This window comes from Alligator mississippiensis, chromosome 1 (genome assembly GCF_030867095.1).
Source record: "Alligator mississippiensis isolate rAllMis1 chromosome 1, rAllMis1, whole genome shotgun sequence".
NCBI lineage: Eukaryota > Metazoa > Chordata > Crocodylia > Alligatoridae > Alligator > Alligator mississippiensis.
Window position 1 is genome coordinate 290,824,448 of NC_081824.1, and position 19,857 is coordinate 290,844,304.

The 19,857-nt window shown below is 45.9% G+C and overlaps 1 protein-coding gene across 3 annotated transcripts in view; it reads right to left on the bottom strand.

Moving 5' to 3' along the window:
• Positions 1-10,172, bottom strand: part of SCAF4 (SR-related CTD associated factor 4) — a 72,426-nt gene extending 62,254 nt beyond the window's left edge. For 2 of the 3 annotated variants that reach the window (XM_019476169.2, XM_014599035.3), the window contains exon 1: positions 9,919-10,172. In XM_019476169.2, coding sequence (XP_019331714.1) covers positions 9,919-9,948 — 30 coding nt within the window. In that variant the 5' untranslated portion in view covers positions 9,949-10,172. Of the gene's footprint in view, positions 1-9,644; positions 9,732-9,918 lie in introns of those variants that run through there. The other variant, XM_059720682.1, reaches the window with a different exon arrangement.
• Positions 10,173-19,857: the final 9,685 nt, after the last annotated feature.

Consider the following 19,857-nt stretch of genomic DNA (forward strand, 5'->3'; position numbering starts at 1 on the left):
TTCCAGTAAACTGGATCCTTTCAAACTATGAACCCAATTCAGAATACATGGAAAAATGCCTTATTTTAAAAGCGCACAGAAAGGAAAAATATTTTCAATGAGATGCATCAAATTTCTCTATTTTATGTTCAAGAAACAGCACAATGCAAAAAAATATTTGTAATAGTAAAACAATGAATATGATACAACTAAGTGGCTGCCTCAAAAATTTGTCCCTGCAACTCTTTGCCTCCGATGCTTGACCTCTAAACAGTGGTATTTACAACTTGTTCTCACAGCATTAGAACCATATTTTAGATGGATGGGTAAGAAAGGAAACAGCTTCCAAAGCTTTTTCCTGTACCCATGTACTGACCTCACTGACTAGAGCAGTGGTTCTTAACCAACCTGCCTATCTGTTCCAACAGCAGCTAGGTTCAACTGCCCTGTGTACTCCTGCATTAGGGCTCTCTGACAAGCCTAAAGCAGGCAGGAGAGCTGCCTCAAGTTGCAGCTCTTCCCAGGCTGGTCCCTGCTCCTCCCAGAAACAGAGGCATGTGGGACAGTTCCAATTGTCCTGTATGCCTCCGCTTCTGGGAGAGACAGAGTAGGCTCAGACAAGGAAGGGTTGGGACGCAACCTTGCTCTCTCCTGTCTGCTTTGGGCTTATCAAAGAGCCCTAGTGTCCATGCATGTGCCACAGACCCTTTCCGTCTAGCTGTGCAGCAGGCATGCAGGGCAGTTTTACCTGGAGGCAGCAGCAGCACCCAGTTGCAAACCAATGAGGTAAGCTGAGCCCAGTGGTTCTCAACCAGAGAGGCTGCCTCATTCAAAAAAAACTTGTGGAGAGGTGTACCGACTCCAAAAAGGTTGAGAACAAGTAGACTAGAGAAATAAAGGTGGAGCCAGAAATCTCATCCCAGCTTTCCCATCCCCTCCTGTCTGCAGCAACAAATGCTCCAACAATCAAAAATACCTAAGGATGGAGCTAAGGCACTGAGGAAGAATGGAGTCTGGCAATGAGTAACAAAAATGTCCCACTCATTTAGAATGACAATGAGCAGAGGAGCTCAAGATGAATGGTGGGTGAGAAAAACAAAGCTTCTTCAAAGCAAGACTTTCAACCTGAAGACGAAGTCAGGATTCAGGGAGTACGAAGTGCTGACATTTGCAAGGGTTTTAAAATAACTTTTAAAAATTTCTTCTTTTGTATGTATAAATGATAGGAAAACTGATTATATTAATGAGATAATGAAGCCGACTAAAACACATTACAAATTATCACATGCAGACAAAACATGTAAAGAAAATCTATTTTTCTCTACTTTACTGTGAAAAATCAATAGAAAATGATCTTTCTTTTACCCAGTATTTGGTGGGCATATAATTGTAACTCCCAATACTTACAGTATACAAGTAAATAAAGGGTGGAGACAACATTCATAAAAATCAGCAAATCAGGAACACACTGAATCTGTAACAACTAGCAGCACAAAAACCTAACTGAATTTGGAATTGAGTATCCCAATGTAGATCTTGACATAGGTGCAGAAGGACAAAATAATGTAGAGAGCAACTCCTCTGGCATGGTCTGGCAGGATGAACTAGATGACCCGACACGTTTTTCCAACGGACATTGTAAAAGCTGCTCAGGCAAGCAAGCCTTGCATAAAAATATCCCCCCAATTTTTTTATTTTTTTTTTTATTATTATAATTTTTTTTTTTTTTTACCAGCAAAGCGTTTCATTCTGGAACTCCTTTCTGAGGACCTATTAAGTGTGGAAACATGAGCAGGAGGCATGGGGTTTTGAGGCAGAGCACGAGGAAGAGAAAGAAATGTTTAACCATGACCTTACCTTAGAGTTCCCAGAAGACAGCGTTTCTGGACAGAGCAGGTCCTCAGGAATAGCAGAAGAATGAAACATGAGAAACCTGTCAGTTTCACTCTGCTGCTGAGGACAGTAAAGGCAGGCTAGGATCATGTGGGACAACGAAAAGGGAAGGCAACGGGACAGGGAATAGCAAACCAATAGCTCATTCTCTACCCAGGAAATGGTAGGAGACAAGAGCAGTCCTTCCTAAACCCTACCCCCAACAGTCAGGAAAGTTGTAAGTGCTTTAAATTAGTAAGCAAAAGACCTTGGGCGTGTCTACGTGTTCATTAATGCACATTAAAATTTAGTACCTCCATTGTGAGGTACTAGAACACGGCATGCGTGGCTGGGTAAGGGGCCAAAGCTCTGCCACAACAAGGATCAGGCCCCTCGTAGTTTTCCTGCCATCTGCCCCTGGCACACCAACATTTTAGGAGTCAAGGCTGCTGGTATTTTTGGCACTCTGCCCAAAAACATTGCCAACCTCTGTACTAGAAAAAGATGCATTAGCCTATTTTAATGTGCATTAGTGAAAGTGCATGGTTTGTGACACTTTAAGGTACATTAAGATAAGCTAATTCGCACCAAAGTGCATGTGTAGACATAGCCCTGCATTCTAATCTTAGTTGTATGATCTTAGTCTGGTCAATTTATTTCCACTTCTTTTCCCCGCTCTGTCTTTATATTTAGGCTATACTTTAAAACAGATTTTTCCCCAGACTTTGGGTGCAGATACACAGCATGATTAGTACAAAGTAATTTACCTGGTTCTTATTCCACATTAAGGAGCAGGCACATAACTAATTGACCAGGGCTGGCTTCCTGCAATATGCACATATCTTTCTTCCATAGTTAAAGTGGATAATTTACCCTGTAGTAAGTGTGTCCTATTTCCACAGCGTTCTACCCGTCAAGGTATCTAGGCAGTAACTTTCTATCAGAACAGGCTTCCTGTACGAGTAGCCAGGAGCTTTTATTTTTTTGAAAGCACTAGGCAACATCTATGAAGATTAGGCATTGCAGTGGTGCTATGTTGCCTCCCTGTCAGCCCAGAACAGAAGCAAGAAACCTGCCCCACCACTTTCTTCCACTTCACCTAGGGTCAAGCCCAGCAAGTAGTAGAAATAAACAGCTTGGAAGGGTTCTAAGCACATGACAGAATTTGAGCAGTGCTGAGCCTGCTCACACCCAAACCCCTCCAAGCCATCTCTTCCCCTCAATTGACAGGCTCTGATGGAACAAGGGCAAGCTGGTAGAGCTTGCTTCTCAGCAGTGGTTCTGGACTTAATGTGGAGCTAGTACAGTCATAAGAAACATGAATCTGGCAGGGAAAGGAAAGGGAGGGGGAAGACTGCATATGGAGCGGCTAACAAATGCCAATAGGGCACTGAGTTCAGTATCAGGATAGTGCCTTTGAAACTTCCTCTCCCAATTCTAACAAAGGCTCTTGCAATTTTTTCCAAGTCAAATTCAGCTCCAAGGGTAAACAGTCCTACACATCTCAGACATCTTCAGGAAACTATCGCAGTATTCCAAAGAAGGTCTAAACTTAAGACAGGTTAGACAAGTTCTTCCAAAAGTAGGTTTTCCATTCTACGTATATACCTTCACTGATTTGGACACTCACCCACCAGATCCAAACTGCCTTCTCCAGAACAAGGATGTTTACTTTATGACGAGCCATCAAGGACAGAGAATAAAAGCAAACTATGAAAGCTTTAACGTTCATCCTACACAGATGAGCAAGTCAACCACCACCCATTGTTAAAAGGCCAGAAAGTGGGAAATAATTATTCAAAGAATGGTAAATTCTAACCCCTCCTCCCCAGTTTGAGAGGGAACAACAGATACACTCTCCTTGGCTCTGTGTGCTTGTAAGTCCCATAAGCTTTTCAAAAGAACAACTTTTAGAGGCAAAAAAGTGGTATTTTAGATAAGTTGGGTAATGCTAAACATCTGTATCTTTTGGGAAATAACAAATGTATGTGATGCATTCCAAAAAGCAGAACTCTGTTCAGTATCAATAATTTTGAAACAATATTAAACAATTGTTTCTGAAATCAGCATGTTAAGATTTACTTTTAATGATATTTTATTATATTTTTTTCCGGTGTCTTCTGAGATGCTGAAGTATGCATGTTTCCATATCAGAGTAGCATGTGCACTATTATTTATATAGCTCATTTCTAAATGTATAAACAAACTGTTCATAGGAATTATCACACATAAAGATTTGTACATAAATTGTTTAGAATATATTTGCATTATACAGTTAGGAATTACTCTAGGCTAACAAAACTATAGGTCACTTGTTCACAGAGACAAATCATTTTTAGATGCTTGCTTATATCCCCATTATAAAATTAACGGACTACTGCAGCAAAGGAGTAGAAGAGAGCAAAAGGAAAGAGAAATACAGCAGATCATCCAAGATAAAGTGCCAGCATTACTAGTGGATGATTAGATATCAAAAGGGTCTAGCTAAATAAAGCCAGACAAAAGATGAGTGGAATCCAGAGACAACCTACTGGTTATGTCTGGTCCTTCCTCTCCTAAAACCCCTCTGAATTGCTGAAAAAGGAAATATTTTTCAACTACTGCTGCTGGACCCTGCCTCAGAGGAAACCACTACAGCAGCACAGAGCAGAGTCATCCAGCGCATGGGGCTCCCCACGGGTTTGGTGGCAGGGAAGTGGTGGCAGTGTTAATTGCCGCAGGGCTCTGAGAGCCCCATGGCAATTAACACTACCACCACTTCCCTGCCACTAAGTTTCTGGACCCTTCCGAAGCCCCACAAGCTGGAAGACTGCACTCCCCATACATTCCAGACCCAGCACAGAGCAGCTGCATCCCACTCATCCAGCCCACATACCAGAAAGGCTGAATACCACTACTCAACAGTATCAGACTCAAGTATACAAACAGTGACACCCACCAACTACTAGCTGGGTAACAGACCACCAAACAGCATGCTCAGGAGCTTATATTTTTGGAAGGATGAAGCTCAAGTCAAATGTGACCCAATATAAACTATGTATATAGTCTAGCATACCTAATGCTTAGTTCAGTAAGCTATTCCCCTTTGACTAACAGAGCCACTCACAAAGTTAAGAGAGTTTATTTGAAAGAAGCTTTTCTATATTCTCAAATGAGAATGAAAGAAAAAAAAGCTTTTCAAAAAGGAGCTGTGTTCAGTATCTACTATTGCGAGAGAGACCAAACCCAGAAATGTCATCTGCCTCTTAAAACCAACATATTATCTTTCTAGTTTCACAACTCTCCCACTCCTTGAAAACTCATTTCTGAGAGTCTCTACTAGGACCCTCTTAACTGAACATATTTCTGGAGACCCTTTCAGGATTACATTGATACTGCTTCTTAAATTGCTTTGAAATGGTCACGAAAGTGATGCAAAGCATATTCTTTCTTATAGGAGACATAGTAATTCTAACATCTCAATGAGGCAGAGGAAATAAAAGGTCCACCTTTAGGTCAAAAATTATATGCTAGCACAATACTTGCTTTCTATCTGAGCTTACTTCTCTCCCTTCCTCGCAACTCCAAAACTGCATCCATGCTACTGCTTGTGCACTCAGTACTTTTAAGTGCATCTAAAAAGGACACTCATTTGATCCTACTCTGGTACTTTCTGCAAGAGTAAAACAGCTATGACTTTCCATCTTTTTTTTTTTTTTTTTTTTTCAGGAAAGGTTGCCTGGACAAATGGACAGCAATATTGATCCTTCATTCCAGCATTAGACTAGTAGATATGCTTCTGAGGTTCTCCTTTGCTGCAGAGGGAAACTCACTAGTAAATTACAGCTCCTGCTGGTTAAATACTGTAGAATTTTCCTATAGAATTTCCTCACTATAGATGAGGGGAGCCTAGGATACCCATGTTGTTAAATTAAAAACCCTGAACAAAGAAATAAACATTGCCTTACATGAAGGGAACAATAATGCTGGCTAGTAACAGATGAGTGCCTGATAAAGGGTTTGAGAAAAGATGTAGTGGCACATGAACACAGAAAAACAAAACCTACCATTACTATAAGATTGCTGTATTAGATCAAAAATTCAATTGCCTGGTTCACTGAATATGGATAAATAACAAAGACAGAAGCTGAAGAGTAGACATTCCCAAAAGAACATTCATTCTCTTGATTTTTGGGGGTGTTACTGTTCTGGTGAGATGGCACATTTATCATCAATCTTGATTATAAGTAAAATGCATTGTTTTTATTTACATAATAGTCATGAACTTACAACACATTAGCTTTGTATATTATTTCCACTGGAAAAGCTGCATAAGGAAACATACTGCCGAGACCCATGAACTTCTTTGCTGCTCTCTCTCTTTTTTTTTTTTTTTTTTTTTTTTTAAACGATTGCCAAGTTTTGCCTCGATTTTTTAAGACTGGGAAGCTAAACATAATACTCTCTATACTGAAGCACAGCCGAAGTAAACATTGGTGTGGAAATATTAAACACCATCACAGACATCTAGATACTTCTTTCAGCTTACTGGATTTCTCGTTAAAATGTTGTAAGTTACCCATTAATTATACTCACACAATATATTTAACAATACAAGTCATAGAATTTGTATATTTTGTTAAAGAATAACACCTCATTCCAGCAGGACTTGGTTCAAACTAATTTAAACAACCCAGCACATTACATTATACAAATACCAGACCCCACCATTCAGTGGGTAATATTCTGCTTGAAGTTTGAGAAAAATAATTGAGGAAAGTAAGTATTTGATTAATGCCAACATGCTTTTCAGTGTAGAAAATTCAAAGGTAAAAATGGTCTTTTCCCAACCAAGTTTGCAATAGGAAGTACAGAGATCGAGAAGAGAACAGAACTGGAGCTCAGCAAATAATGTAGTTTTGAGGCAAGCAAAACAAGTTATAAATCTGGGCTGAATTCATCTAACACAGAGGTGCTCAAACCCTGATCCATGGGCCAGATCCAGCCCCTGGCACCACATCATCCAACCTGAGGGACTTCCCACACATTTGTAGGGAGGCCCATAGGCTGTGGCCCCAAATACTATTTGGCATGCAATGGTGTGGAGCTTGATACTGGCACATGGGGCCAAGTGGAAGTAGCACAGGGTCCAAGGGCTGTGATCCCAGCACACAGGACTGGACAGAGGCAGTGCAGGGCCCTGGGGCCCATCAGTGCCTATGGGGCTGGACAGAGGCAACCCAGGCCCCTGGAACCTTGATCTCAGCTCATGGGGCCAGAAGATAGATGGTGTGGGGCTCAGGTGCCCCAATACCCACATGCAGGGCCAGACAGAGGCCACACAGGGTCCAATACTGCCACGTAGGGTCTTACCTGTGGGCCCACCCTGCACCACTCACTTAGCTTGCCCAGCCAAAAGGTTGAGCACCACTGAACTAACAGCTCCAATGAAAGGAAAATGAAGAGTTCTAAACAGTTTGTCTTCACAGCCTCAAAGAATCAAACTTTTTAATTTTAGGAAAGGCGGTCAGTACAGTGCCACCAACCCCACAACTTTATGCTCTTGTAACCCACCTAGGATCCAAGAGACTCAGGCTAAAATCACTGGTTTTGAAAGTGGGACCTGAACTTGTCTCTCAACTCTAAGACAGTGCCCTAACTACTAATCTATTAGGTATTTTGGGAGCATCTCAGTTGTCCTGTTGAAGCTGTTCCACTCTATGTAAAAGAATTATTGATTGAAGTAGGAACTGAAACTGCTACCTTTATAACAACAGGTACTTGTGGAATACGGACACCAAGGACCTTGAAACCCTCCAACATTGCTCAGGGCCATAGGAATTTTTTTCAAGAGATATGTGACTCTCATGGACAGAAAGTTATAACGCTACCTACAACACATCACTTGCTTGGTACTGCTATTCAGTAGCTAGCAAAGGTTGGGGACCATGGCTCTCCACATTGAGACAAGTGATTTCTCCCTTTGGTATGTCTCTCTCTCCTATTGCACAAACGGCATTCAATCACATTGTGAATCTAGTCCCTCACTTTAATTTTAGAAATTATGGAAAATAAGACATTTTGTTTCAATTCATTGAAAGTTCTAAAAAAACGTGGTTTGTTTTTGGTTATATTTGCACAGTTCTAGGGATACAAAACTTCCTAGTGTCAGTATCTAAACTCACTTTTGCTTCTCGTGCAACCTTGGGGGGGAAAATATCAAGGAAACTATATGCATGGGTCCTGATCCTGCAAACATTTATAATACAACTTTAAGTAGGTGAGTAGTCCACTACGATTCTCAAGTGAGTAAGTGACTAGAGGAATTAGGACCAGTATTATGGAGGAAACCTCTTTAAAAACTGAATTGGATACACAGTGTTTTAAAGCCATCTAGTTTTCATATACTCCACACAGATGCAAAGATTTCAGGCACTCTGATATTAGAGACTTTCACTTTTCCTATTTCTTGGCCAGATAGACAGTTTTTAATATATGACAATTTCCAATATTAATATCAGAATGATTGCTTCATGAAATGCCAAGACATACTCCCACATGCACAGTAACCATTTGGGGTCTACAAATAAAATCTAATTGTAAAGATGAGTCCAGAAAGTAATACAAGGAAGCACCTTATTAAAGCGATGAAGCAGTAACAACTGTAAGTGCAGGTAGTTGACACCTCCACTTTTAATATTTAGCCTGGCAAAGACTCTCTCCCCCCTCTAGTCTATTCTTTTGCACATGCAGCATGTGTGCTACTAAATCTTTCTAAGCTAGTAGTTCTCAACCAAGGAACCACAGCACCCTGGGGTGCCTTGAGATCCTTTTAAGGGTGCCACAGAACATTACCTCTGTCAGGTTTACAGACATGGTTCATGAGATAAACCCAAACATTTCACACAGAAATCCACAGCTGTGGGCCGAGTTCTTTGCAACAGAAAAAATGCTTCTGTTGGTGAGACAAAAACTCTTAAATAAGAGTTAAATATGAAAAACAGCTGAGAGTTAAGAGGAAGAAAAACCCTCTTGTTTCTGTAGTCAAAAAGAAAAAACAATATAAACTAAGAGGCAACAAGAGTTCTTTGGGTAACTGTGATCTCTTTTATTAATAGATAATAGATCTATTACCAATAGATAATAGATTAAAAAATTATGACATTTACCCAAAGAACCTTGTCTGCCTATGTCCTTAGACCAGCACAGCTACAACCTACACCACCAAAAACTAAGAGCTGGCATTTTCCAAAAGCTGTCTTGAATTGAAGCAGGTGCAGAACCACTGCCCTCAGCACTTTTACAGCTGCAAAGCATTGCTCAGAAATAGGACAATACTCACCTGAAACCAAGCAAAGGGACACCCCTCAAACAACTGCCAAGCGCATGGAAATAGGTGTGTGGGGGGGGGGGTGCTCCACCCAAAGGCCGAGCAAGGGGTGAAGGCTCCTTATCTTTGGAGCCGTCTACCTCACTCCAAAGGGCAAAGCTGAAGAGTCATCTCCCCCCTCCCCCGCCCAAGAATTTATTCTCTACAACCCAGCCCAGACAAGGAGCAAGCGGCCCGGCAGGCTGCTCCTGCTGAGCAGCGGCGGGGAACCAACTTTCCGCGCGGCATGACTCTGTCACATGAGAGCAGCCTGCCATTTTTCCTGCCTCTCTCCAGCCAAGGCACAGGCCACCCCGGCCTTCCCGGCCCCTCATTGTTCAGCGCGGGGTGGGCACCTCCCAGCCCCTCACTGGACTTCCTAAGGGGAATACAAAACCCCTCATACTTCCCCTCCCCCAACTCTTTAAACGCTGGGTAGACGAACCCAAGGCGGAAGAGACGAGGCCCGGAGCTGAAAATAACACGGGGTAAAAAAGAGGAGGAGGAGAAGAAGGGCGGCAGCCCCCCCACTCCGTCCCTGGTCCGGGCCCAGGCCGCGGCACAAGCGCCCTTCCCCCTCCCTCCGAGGCGGAGGCAGACCCCAGGCCCAGGCCCAGGCCCAGCCCCAGCCCCTCCCCCCGTCCCGGAAGCGGCGGCCGCACGGGCGGGGGGGGGCAGGGCAACGGCTGCCGCCCCCTCCCCCCCGCCCCAGCGCCCACCTCCTGGTTGAAGGCGTTCACAGCCTCCATGTTGGCGCGGGCGGCGCGGGCCGCGGCGGCGAGCCTGAGCGGGCGGGCAAGCGGGCGGCTGGGGCGGCGGCGCGGGCGGGCTCAGGGGCCGGGCGCAGACATGTCCGCCGGGCGGCGGCGGCAACGCTCCGTGCGGCCTCTCACTGGCCGGGCCGGGCCCAGACCGTCTCTCCCAGCGGGATGGCGGAGCCCACGCCGCGCGCTGCACCCTGGGATCGCACAGGCCTCCCGGCCTCGCGCCACCCACAGGAGAGCGAGCGCGCGATAGAATGCGCGCGGGGGCGTCACGTGACTCCTCCCTCCTATGCCTTTGCTTAGCCAGGTCAGCAGCTGTGGCCACGCCCCCTCCCCTCGCTGTGGCCCCGCCCTCCCCTCTCTCCGCGCGCGGTTGAGGGGGAGAGGAAGAGGGGCAACGGCTTTCTGGGGAATGTCGGCGCGCGAGTCGTCCCGGCACAGAGCGCATGCGCACCCGCGCTGCACGGATTGGGCAACTAGGGGTGTGGCCCTCGGGGGCGTGGCCCTGCGCCTCTGACCACGCCCCCCGTAATGGGTCGCTCCAGGACTCCTCGGGGCAGGATGCGGCGCTTCGTAGGCGTTTGCTCCTTAGTGGATGAGCCCCACCTTGGCCTCCGGGTGCGGGGTCTCGCAGTACCCTGGCGCCTCGGGGCGGGCAGGGCGGCCTCTGTGGGCGCTGCGCCACCGCACCGCAGAGGCTCGTCGGGGGGCGGTACCTTGGAGGGCAAGGTCCTTTGCTCTGAGGGGAGCCGCGGAAACATTTGTGTTGTGGCTTCTTCTTTGACAAAACAAAAGCGACTTGCAACCTTTCCCAATGTCGCTTCCATTCCGGAATTTTCACCCAAAAGGAATCTAAGCTCGTGGAAGAGGCGGTGGCTTTTATTAGATCAGCTAGATATTTGCAAGCCAATGATTGATTTGCAAATATCTAGTTGCTCTAATAAAAGAGATCGCCTCTCCCACAAGTTTTGATTTCTTTTGCGTCGAGATCGTTATGTTTACAACCTGGATACCAGTCAAAAATAAACTTGCCAAATCATTCCTATTTTTAATTTTCAGCACACAAAGGGGAAAGTAACAGTTTCCAGCCCCTTCCCCTCTGCCCCCAACAAGGTGTGCAAAATAACAGCCCCCCCCCATCTCCAATACTGCTGGTTTTTCCTCTAAATCAGCAGTTCCCAAATTCTGACAGATTGCGCACCACCTATTTAAAATGATACAACCTTAAGTACCACCAGCACATTTTTGTCCTATAAAGTAATAATAAATACCACTGACGGGTTGTCTGCGTGCCACTGGTGGTATGCATACCACAGATTGGGACCCACTGTTGTAGAGGTTTGGATGACTGGCAGCAGGGGCAAAAAGTTTAATGAACAATAGCCTGGTGCCTGTAAAAAAGATCCGACACCTACAGGCAGAGTAAGAAAAGTTTGAAAACACAGTATTGGAGGGTCCAGCGATCCTCCAACATACAGCAAAGGGAAAGAGCCCTGAAAACCTGAAGTGGTCACCAAGAGCATCAGGGTGCATAGCAAACAGTGACAGGGTGGATCTGCTACTCTGTAATAGCAACAATAAATAATGCTTCGACATGCTTGTTGGAAGCAATAATCCCCCCTCACCCCCCATAGCAAAGCCAGAAAAATCTACCGTGGTACTCCAACTTTAAAAAGCAGAACTGCATCAAAATGGGGAGCCTAGTTAAAAAACAAAAACACAAAAAGATTCAACAAAATCCAGTGCTTACTGTCAGCATGAGATGTTTAAAAACACCACGTTGGAGGATCTGATGAAACATACAGCCAATTCAAAAAGCAACAAATAGCCTCCTTTCCGCCCTCAAAATTAACATGGTTATGTAGAGTCAAGGAGGTTATTAGAAGGGGGAAAATATACCATTTAAAAAAGAAAAGTCCTTTCTAGACGAAGAAAGCAGGTGAACAAATTCTGGGAAGTTAACAGTAAAACTGTAATAAGGGAGGCCGAACAGCAATTTAAGGAGAATCGTGCTAAAGACATAATAGCTATTTTTTTAAGTATAGCAGAAACCTGCCAGAGAGTTGGTTAGAGGACAGAAATTTGAAAGGCGTACTTAGGGTTAACAAGGCCTTAGCAGAAAAGCTAAAGGAATCCTTTACATTGGTCGTTACTGCAGAGGGTGCTGGGGAGATTCCTATGCTAGATTCTCTCTTCTTCATAAAGGTGAAGAATTTGCTCAAGTTGCACTCATAGTGGATAATAAAGTGGAATGGCAAGGGTTGCGGATGATAGAAAATTATTTTACGTAGTCAAATTCACAGCTGCTGGTAAAAACTGTCCCAATGTGAAGCAGTAGTCAAAAAACCCAAAATGTTAACAATCATTAGGAATGGGATCAAAACCAGAACATCACTGGACTGTTATATGAGCATATGATGCACCCACATTTTGAGTACTATATGCCATTTTGGTCACCACAGCTCACAAAGGAACTAATAGAACTACAAAGGGTACAGAGAAGGGCAACAACGATGGTCAGGAGTAGAGAAAGGCTTCCATATAAGAAGAGACTTGATAGACTAGGTTTCTTCAGCTTGGAAAAGAGACTACTGAAGGGGCATATGGAAAGAACTAGTGGCATCCTTTAAAATTAATTTTTGTAATTCTTAATTAAAATTAAAATTAATTTGAATTTAAATTATAGTTTAAAACAAAATGAAGTATTTTTACACCATGCGTAATTAACGTGGAATTTATTGGCAATAGTATAAATGGGATTAGACAAAGTTATGAAGGGTACGTCCATCAGAGACAGTTAAATGAAATGGTTAGGGTTATAACCTACTGTTAGTGTAGAAAGAATGTCAGGCCAGATCATTGTATATATGTCCAGTTCATAGTTTCATAGTTATTAGGGTCGAAAGGGACCTAGATTAGATTAGATCATCGAGTCCGACACCCTGCCCTGGGCAGGAAGGAACGCTGGGGTCAGATGACCCCAGCCAGGTGTCTGTCCAATCTCCTTTTGAATATTTCCAAGGAAGGGGACAACACCACCTCCCTTGGAAGCCAGTCCATATTTTGGTGACCCTCACTGTAAAGAACTTTTTCCTGATGTCCAGCCTGAATTTGCTCTCTTTTAACTTGTGTCCCTTGTTTTTAGTTACCCCAACTGTCGCCCTGGTAAATATCGTATTCCCCACTTCCTGCTGACCGCCCCCCCGATGAGTTTGTAGGCGGCCACAAGATCATCTCTCAGCATCCTCTTGTGGAAGCTAAAGAGGTTCAGGTCTCCCAATCGGTCCACATAGGGCTTTTTCGGTAGGCCTTTAACCAGACGAGTGGCCCTCCTCTGAACCCTGTCCAGGTTATCCACATCCCTCCTGAAGTGCAGCGACCAAAACTGGATGCAGTACTCCAGCTGCGGCCTGACTAATTCATAGATTCATAGATTCGTAGATGCTAGGGTCAGAAGGGACCTCAATAGATCATCGAGTCCGACCCCCTGCACAGGCAGGAAAGAGCGCTGGGTTCAGATGACCCCAGCTAGATGTTTATCTAACCTCCACTTGAAGACCCCCAGGGTAGGGGAGAGCACCACCTTCCTTGCACCCATTCCAGACCTTGGCCACTCGAACTGTGAATGCTGCATAAAGGGGAAGTATCACCTCCCTAGACCTGTTTGTGATGCACCTACTTATGCAAGAAAGAGCGCGGTTAGCTTTACTTATTACCTCATCACACTGGTGACTCATGTTCATTTTGGAGTCGATTATGACTCAGTGTGTTTACCTACCCCCATAGTTTTGTGTCGTCAGTAAACTTGGACAGGGTGCTTACTACTCCCTTATCCAAGTCACTAATACAAATATTGAATAGTACCGGTCCCAGGACAGAGCCTTGGGGGACTCCGCTGCCTACATTTCTCCAGGTAGAAACCGACCTGTCTACCACCACTCTCTGGGTACGTCCCATAAGCCAATTTTCCACTCATCAAACTGTGTAATAATCTACATTGCAGTTTTTTAGTTTATTTATAAGAATTGGGTGTGACACTGTGTCAAAGGCCTTTTTAAAATCCAAGTAAACAACATCTACCTCTGTTCCCTCATTCAAGCATTTTGTGACCTGCTCATAAAATGAAACTAGGTTGGTCAGGCAGGATCTGCCTGCTATGAACCCATGCTGATTGCCCCTTAGCATTACTTTACCCGCTGGTCCCCTGCAAATGTGATCTTTAACTATTTTCTCAAAGGTCTTGCCAAGAATAGAGGTGAGGCTAATCAGCCTATAGTTACCTGGTTCATCCTTCTTCCCCTTCTTGAAAATAGGGACCACATTGGTCCTTTTTCAATCCTCTGGGACTTGTCCTGAGCACCACGAGTGCTTGAACAGCTGTGCTAGCAGGTCTGCTATGACTCCAGCTAATTCCCTAAGTACCCAAGGGGGAAGATCATCAGGGCCTGTTGACTTATGCTCCTTATGCTCTTTCTCTAAAGTATCTACTACTAGCTACTCTCAGACACAATACTGGTCTAATTAAACCTTTTGTTTGCTGCTACATTTCTTATGTAGATCTCATAAGAGACCACTTTTTGATGTTGTTAATTCAGGGTTCAATGAATAAATGTGAAGAGCTGGGTTTCATTTACATGTTGCTGATACTTCAGGTTTCTCCTCTCACCACCTGTGCTACTGGCTTCCTGGGGATTTTGAATAGAAAGAGAGATTGAGCCTTGTGGAAGTTTGCATGTGAGGATCCTGAAAGCACCATAGCTCTCTGACCTTGGCCTGAAAGGAAGGATTTGTGGCAAATTACTGGTTTTGTTTAATCCTGTAGTCTGAGGCAGGACAACACACTCTAGTGATCAATTTTATCAAATGCCTTGGAAAGCTCTACCCAGATGAGTATGGAGATACCTTCCTGTCTGGGCAGGTGTTGGTCACATCCCATGTAACCCGTGCTGGCAGCTGAATATTGGCAGCTATCAATACCATTGGAGAAACTGTCATCCAGCACCGAAGGGTACTCATGAAACTCATGAAGTCCACACCGGGGGGGGGGGGGCGCAACATGGTCTTCTCCTGGGAGTTCGCTTCCAGGGGTATTTACCAATACCCTTTGGCCATGTCTATGATGAAGATAAACCACGCTCCTCCTATCCGCTCAATAAGGTCCTCCACCTGGGGCACAGGGTAAGCATCAAAGTATGCCCTACTGTTGACCTTCCTAAAACCAGTGCAAGACCACATGGTTCCACCTTTTTTATGAAGCATGATGATGGGGTTTTGCCAAGCACTTCTGGACTCTCTTACTACCCCATCTGACAGCATCTGGGTGATTTACCTGTATACGGCCTCTTGGAGCTTTTGGGGGATTTGTTGCCAACCCTCCCATACAGTCTTTCTTGGCAGGGTCCCTATCCAGTGTTCCAGCCACTAAGTTTTCCCCAGGTGGTCTGAAAACACTGTTCCAAATTGTTTCACCAGCTGGGCTGCTTGCTGCTGCTGCATTGGTGTCAGACCTGTCCCCATCTGGACAGGCCCCCCTGAGTCTTGTTGCAGCACTTCCAAACCAAATTAATCTGACTCCAGGCTGGCAGTGACAAACAGGGCTTCCCTGTCTACCCACCTTTTAAAGAGGTTAATGTGGCATATCTGCTGGGTTTTACATCTTCCCAATTGCCATACCTCATAGTCCAATGGAGCTGTTTGTTGCATCACCTCATAAAGCCCTTTCCACCTGGCCAAAAACTTGGAGGTGTCATCAGGGAGCAACACAAGTACTGGATCACCCTCATTGAATTTCATGTGCTCATTGGTTGTATCTGGAAGCTTGCCTAACTTGGGCCATGTGTACATTTTCTCGTGCTAATGCTCTCATGGTCCATAGCCTTTCCCTCATTTCTAGCACATGCACCACCAGGCTTTGTGCCAATCCTTCCTATTGTTCCTACCCTTTTCTGATCAAATCTAGAATCCCTTGGGGGTGGTGACCATACAAGAGTTCAAATGGTGAGAACCCAGTGACACTCTGGCAGGCTTCTTGGTAGACAAACATTAACAGTCCCAGCAGCTTGTCTCACCTCTGCACATCTTGCTCAGCAACCTTCTTGAGCATACTTTTGAGGGTCTGGTTGAACTGCTCAATCAGACTGTTCATTTGGGTGGTACATGGACATCTGAAGGTGCCAGATCCTCAACATAGCACAGACTTCTTTGAACACCTGGGCCATAACATTGCTGCCCTATTTATTAATATCTCTTTTGGCAGTCCCATGTGGGTAAAAATCTTGAGCAATTCCTCCGCCACCTTTCCTGTGTTCACCGTTCTCATGGGCACCACCTGTGGATATTGGGTGGTGTAGCCCACCGGGACCAAAATGTATTGGAACCCCATGTTACAGCAGGGCAAATGCCCTACAATGTCCACAGCCACCTGCTCAAAAGCTTTTCTATAAGCAGCATGGCAACCAGCAGGGCTTTTGGCAGACATCCCGGGTGTGTCAGTTGGTATTCGAGGCAGGATCAGCAAAACTGCCCTACCTCTTGGTGGATCCCCGGCCAATAAAACCTATCTAAGAGGCTATCCCTGATTTTATCCTCCCCCAGGTGGCCTCCTGTAGGGAGCTCATAGGCAACTCTTAGCAGGGCCCTCTGGTACTTTTTCAGCACATCCCCAGCCCATGGTCTATTCAGTATAATCCACCCCCCAACCCACTTTACCTTGAATCGGGGCACCATCCATGCCAGGTCAGTCCACACCACCTCTTCCTCCACCTGGGCAATGCCTTTTTCATATACTCACCTAAAGCCATCCTCCCAGGACTGCTCTACCACAAACTATCCTGTCTCTAACTCCTGCTGCCTGTTCAAGTTAGTCTTCCCCATGCAGGTTGGTCTTCCAGAACTCATGCTTGGCTGGGATTCACCTAAAAGCCCCTCCACCTTAGGCCTAGGTCAGGATGTCTTCTGCTGAGTGAGTGTGCCCAACAGTTTCTGCAAGTGGGGTCAATCCCAGCCTAACAACACTGGGTAAGCCAAGTGCCTGGCTAGGCACACTAGCACTTAGCGGGTATTCCCCTCAATTTATACCCAGGCCCTTTCGTAGGTCTGGGGCTTGCCATGGAGGCAGACCACCTCTAGGTGACCTACCTTTCGGGGATCTGCTTCCTGCACCAGTTCCTATTGAACCACTATACATATAAAGCCAGTGTCTACAAAGCAATCACTCACTGGCCTTTGACCAGGCCTTGACTGTAATATGGGGAGCCTTCTGCTAAGTGCTCTGTCTTCCCTGTGTGCAGCGTGTTACCAAACCCACACTCCATCTCCTCTGCAGGGGCAGGTTCCTATCATGGGTTGGTTCTTTTTCTCAGAGGGCCTGCCAGAATCCCCCTGTGGCTCCTTGGGGACAACTACAGTTATAATGCCTGGGCCATCAGCACTGGAAGCAGTGACCACCTGATCTGGTCTGGGGTGGCTATAGTACAGTCTTGCTCCATGGGGAGGAACCCCTACCTTCCTGGATCCTGCGTTCGTTTCCCCTTTCCCTACAGCATGTTCACACCCTGCCACCAGAAAATCCAGCTTCAGGACCTCCCACGCTGACTTAGATCTGAGCCACTACACCCACAACTTGCTGACCCCTTCCAAATCCAAATAAACAGTTCTAAGATTATGACCTCTGTTACTTCCTCCGAATTGCTGTCTTGCAGATGCAACCGCTAGCATGCCTCATCCTGGAGTAAGTGAGCTAACTGCCGGGCCTCAGTGTTCTCAGGGCTTTGTTGTTGCAAAATATTTGGTGGTGAAGTTCATAGATTCATAGATGTTAGGGTCGGAAGGGACCTCAACAGATCATCGAGTCCGACCCCCTGCATAGGCAGGAGAATGCTGGGTTTAAATGACCCCAGCTAGATGCCTATCTAACCTCCTCTTGAAGACCCCCATGGTAGGGGAGAGCACCACCTCCCTTGGGAGCCCATTCCAGACCTTGGCCACTCTAACTGTGAAGAAGTTCTTCCTAATGTCTAGTCTAAATCTGCTTCCTGCTAGCTTGTGGCCATTATTTCTTGTAACCCCCGGGGGTGCCTTGGTGAGTAAAACCTCACCTATTCCCTTCTGTGCCCCCGTGATGAACTTATAGGCAGCCACAAGGTTGCCTCTCAACCTTCTCTTGTGGAGGCTGAAGAGGTCCAGGTGCCCTAGTCTCTCCTCATGCGGCGTGGCCTGCAAGCCGTTAACCATACGAGTGTCCCTTCTCTGGACCCTCTCCAGGTTATCCACATCCTGCTTGAAGTGCGGTGCCCAAAATTGCATGCACTATTCCAACTGCGGTCTGACCAGCACCCGATAGAGGGGAAGTATCAACTCCTTGGTTCTGTTTGTCATGCATCTGCTGATGCACAATAAAGTGCCATTAGCTTTTCTGATGGCTTCGTCACACTGACAACTCATGTTCATCTTGGAGTCCACTAGGACTCCAAGATCCCTTTCTGCTTCTGTGCCACCAAGCAGGTCATTTCCTAGGCAGTAGGTATGCTGGACATTTTTCCTCCTTAGGTGCAGCACTTTGCATTTCTCCTTGTTGAACTGCATTCTGTTGTTTTGTGCCCACTTGTCTAGCCTGTCCAGGTCTGCTTGTAGTTGTTCCCTGCCCTCCAGTGTGTCCACTTCTCCCCACAGTTTTGTGTCATCTGCAAACTTGGACAGAGTACACTTCACTCCCTTGTCCAAGTCGCTGATGAAGACATTGAAGAGTATCGGTCCAAGGACCGAGCCCTGCGGGACCCCACTGCCTACAGCCTTCCAGGTCGATACCGACCCATCCACTATGACTCTCTGGGTACCACCCTCTAGCCAATTCGCCACCCACCAGACCATGCAGTCATCCAAGTCACAGCCTCTTAACTTGTTCACCAGTATGGTGTGGGATACCGTATCGAAGGCCTTCCTGAAGTCTAAGTAAACGACGTCAACCCCTACTCCTGAGTCTAGGTGTTTTATAACCTGGTCATAAAAAGAGACTAGATTAGTCAGGCATGATCTACCTGCTACGAACCCATGCTGGTTTCCCCTCAGCATAATTTTTCCTGCTGGGCTCTCGCAAATGTGAGCCTTGATAATTTTTTCAAAGACTTTGCCAAGGATGGAGGTGAGACTGACTGGCCTATAGTTGCCTGGGTCCTCCTTCCTCCCCTTCTTGAAAATGGGGACCACATTGGCCCTTTTCCAGTCCTCCGGGACCTGGCCCGTGTGCCATGAGTGTTCAAATATTCCTGCCAGTGGCTGTGCAATGATGTCAGCCAGTGCCTTCAGTACCCTCAGACGGAGCTCATCCGGGCCTGCCGACTTAAACGCATCCAGTTCCTCCAAGTGCCTCTGCACCATCTCAGGGTCTACACTTGGTAGTCTGGTGCCCTGCTGCCACCTCTCTACAATCCCAGTGAGAGACTTGTCTTGCCCCTCGTTTAGGAAGCCAGAGGCAAAGAACTCATTGAAGAGTTCAGCCTTGTCCCCCCTGTCCGTCACCAATTGCTTATGCTCATTTAGTAGAGGTCCTATTCTACCCTGGGCCTTCCTTTTACTCCCTATATATCTAAAAAATGATTTTTTGTTATCCTTAACTTGGGATGCCATCCTCAGCTCCATGGTAGCTTTGGCCCATCTAACTGCCTCCCTACAAGTGCGAGCAGAGGAGGTATACTCCTCTTTAGTAATCTCTCCCCGTTTCCACTTTTTATATGCCCCCCCTTTAGCCCGTAGGCTGCTCTGGATTTCTCTGGTCAGCCAAGGAAGTCTCTTGGCCCCTTTCCCCCTTTTTCCCCGCATCGGGATCGTCTCCCTCTGTGCCCAAAGGATCATTTCCTTAAGGCACAGCCACCCTTCCTGAGCTCCCATCTCTTCAAA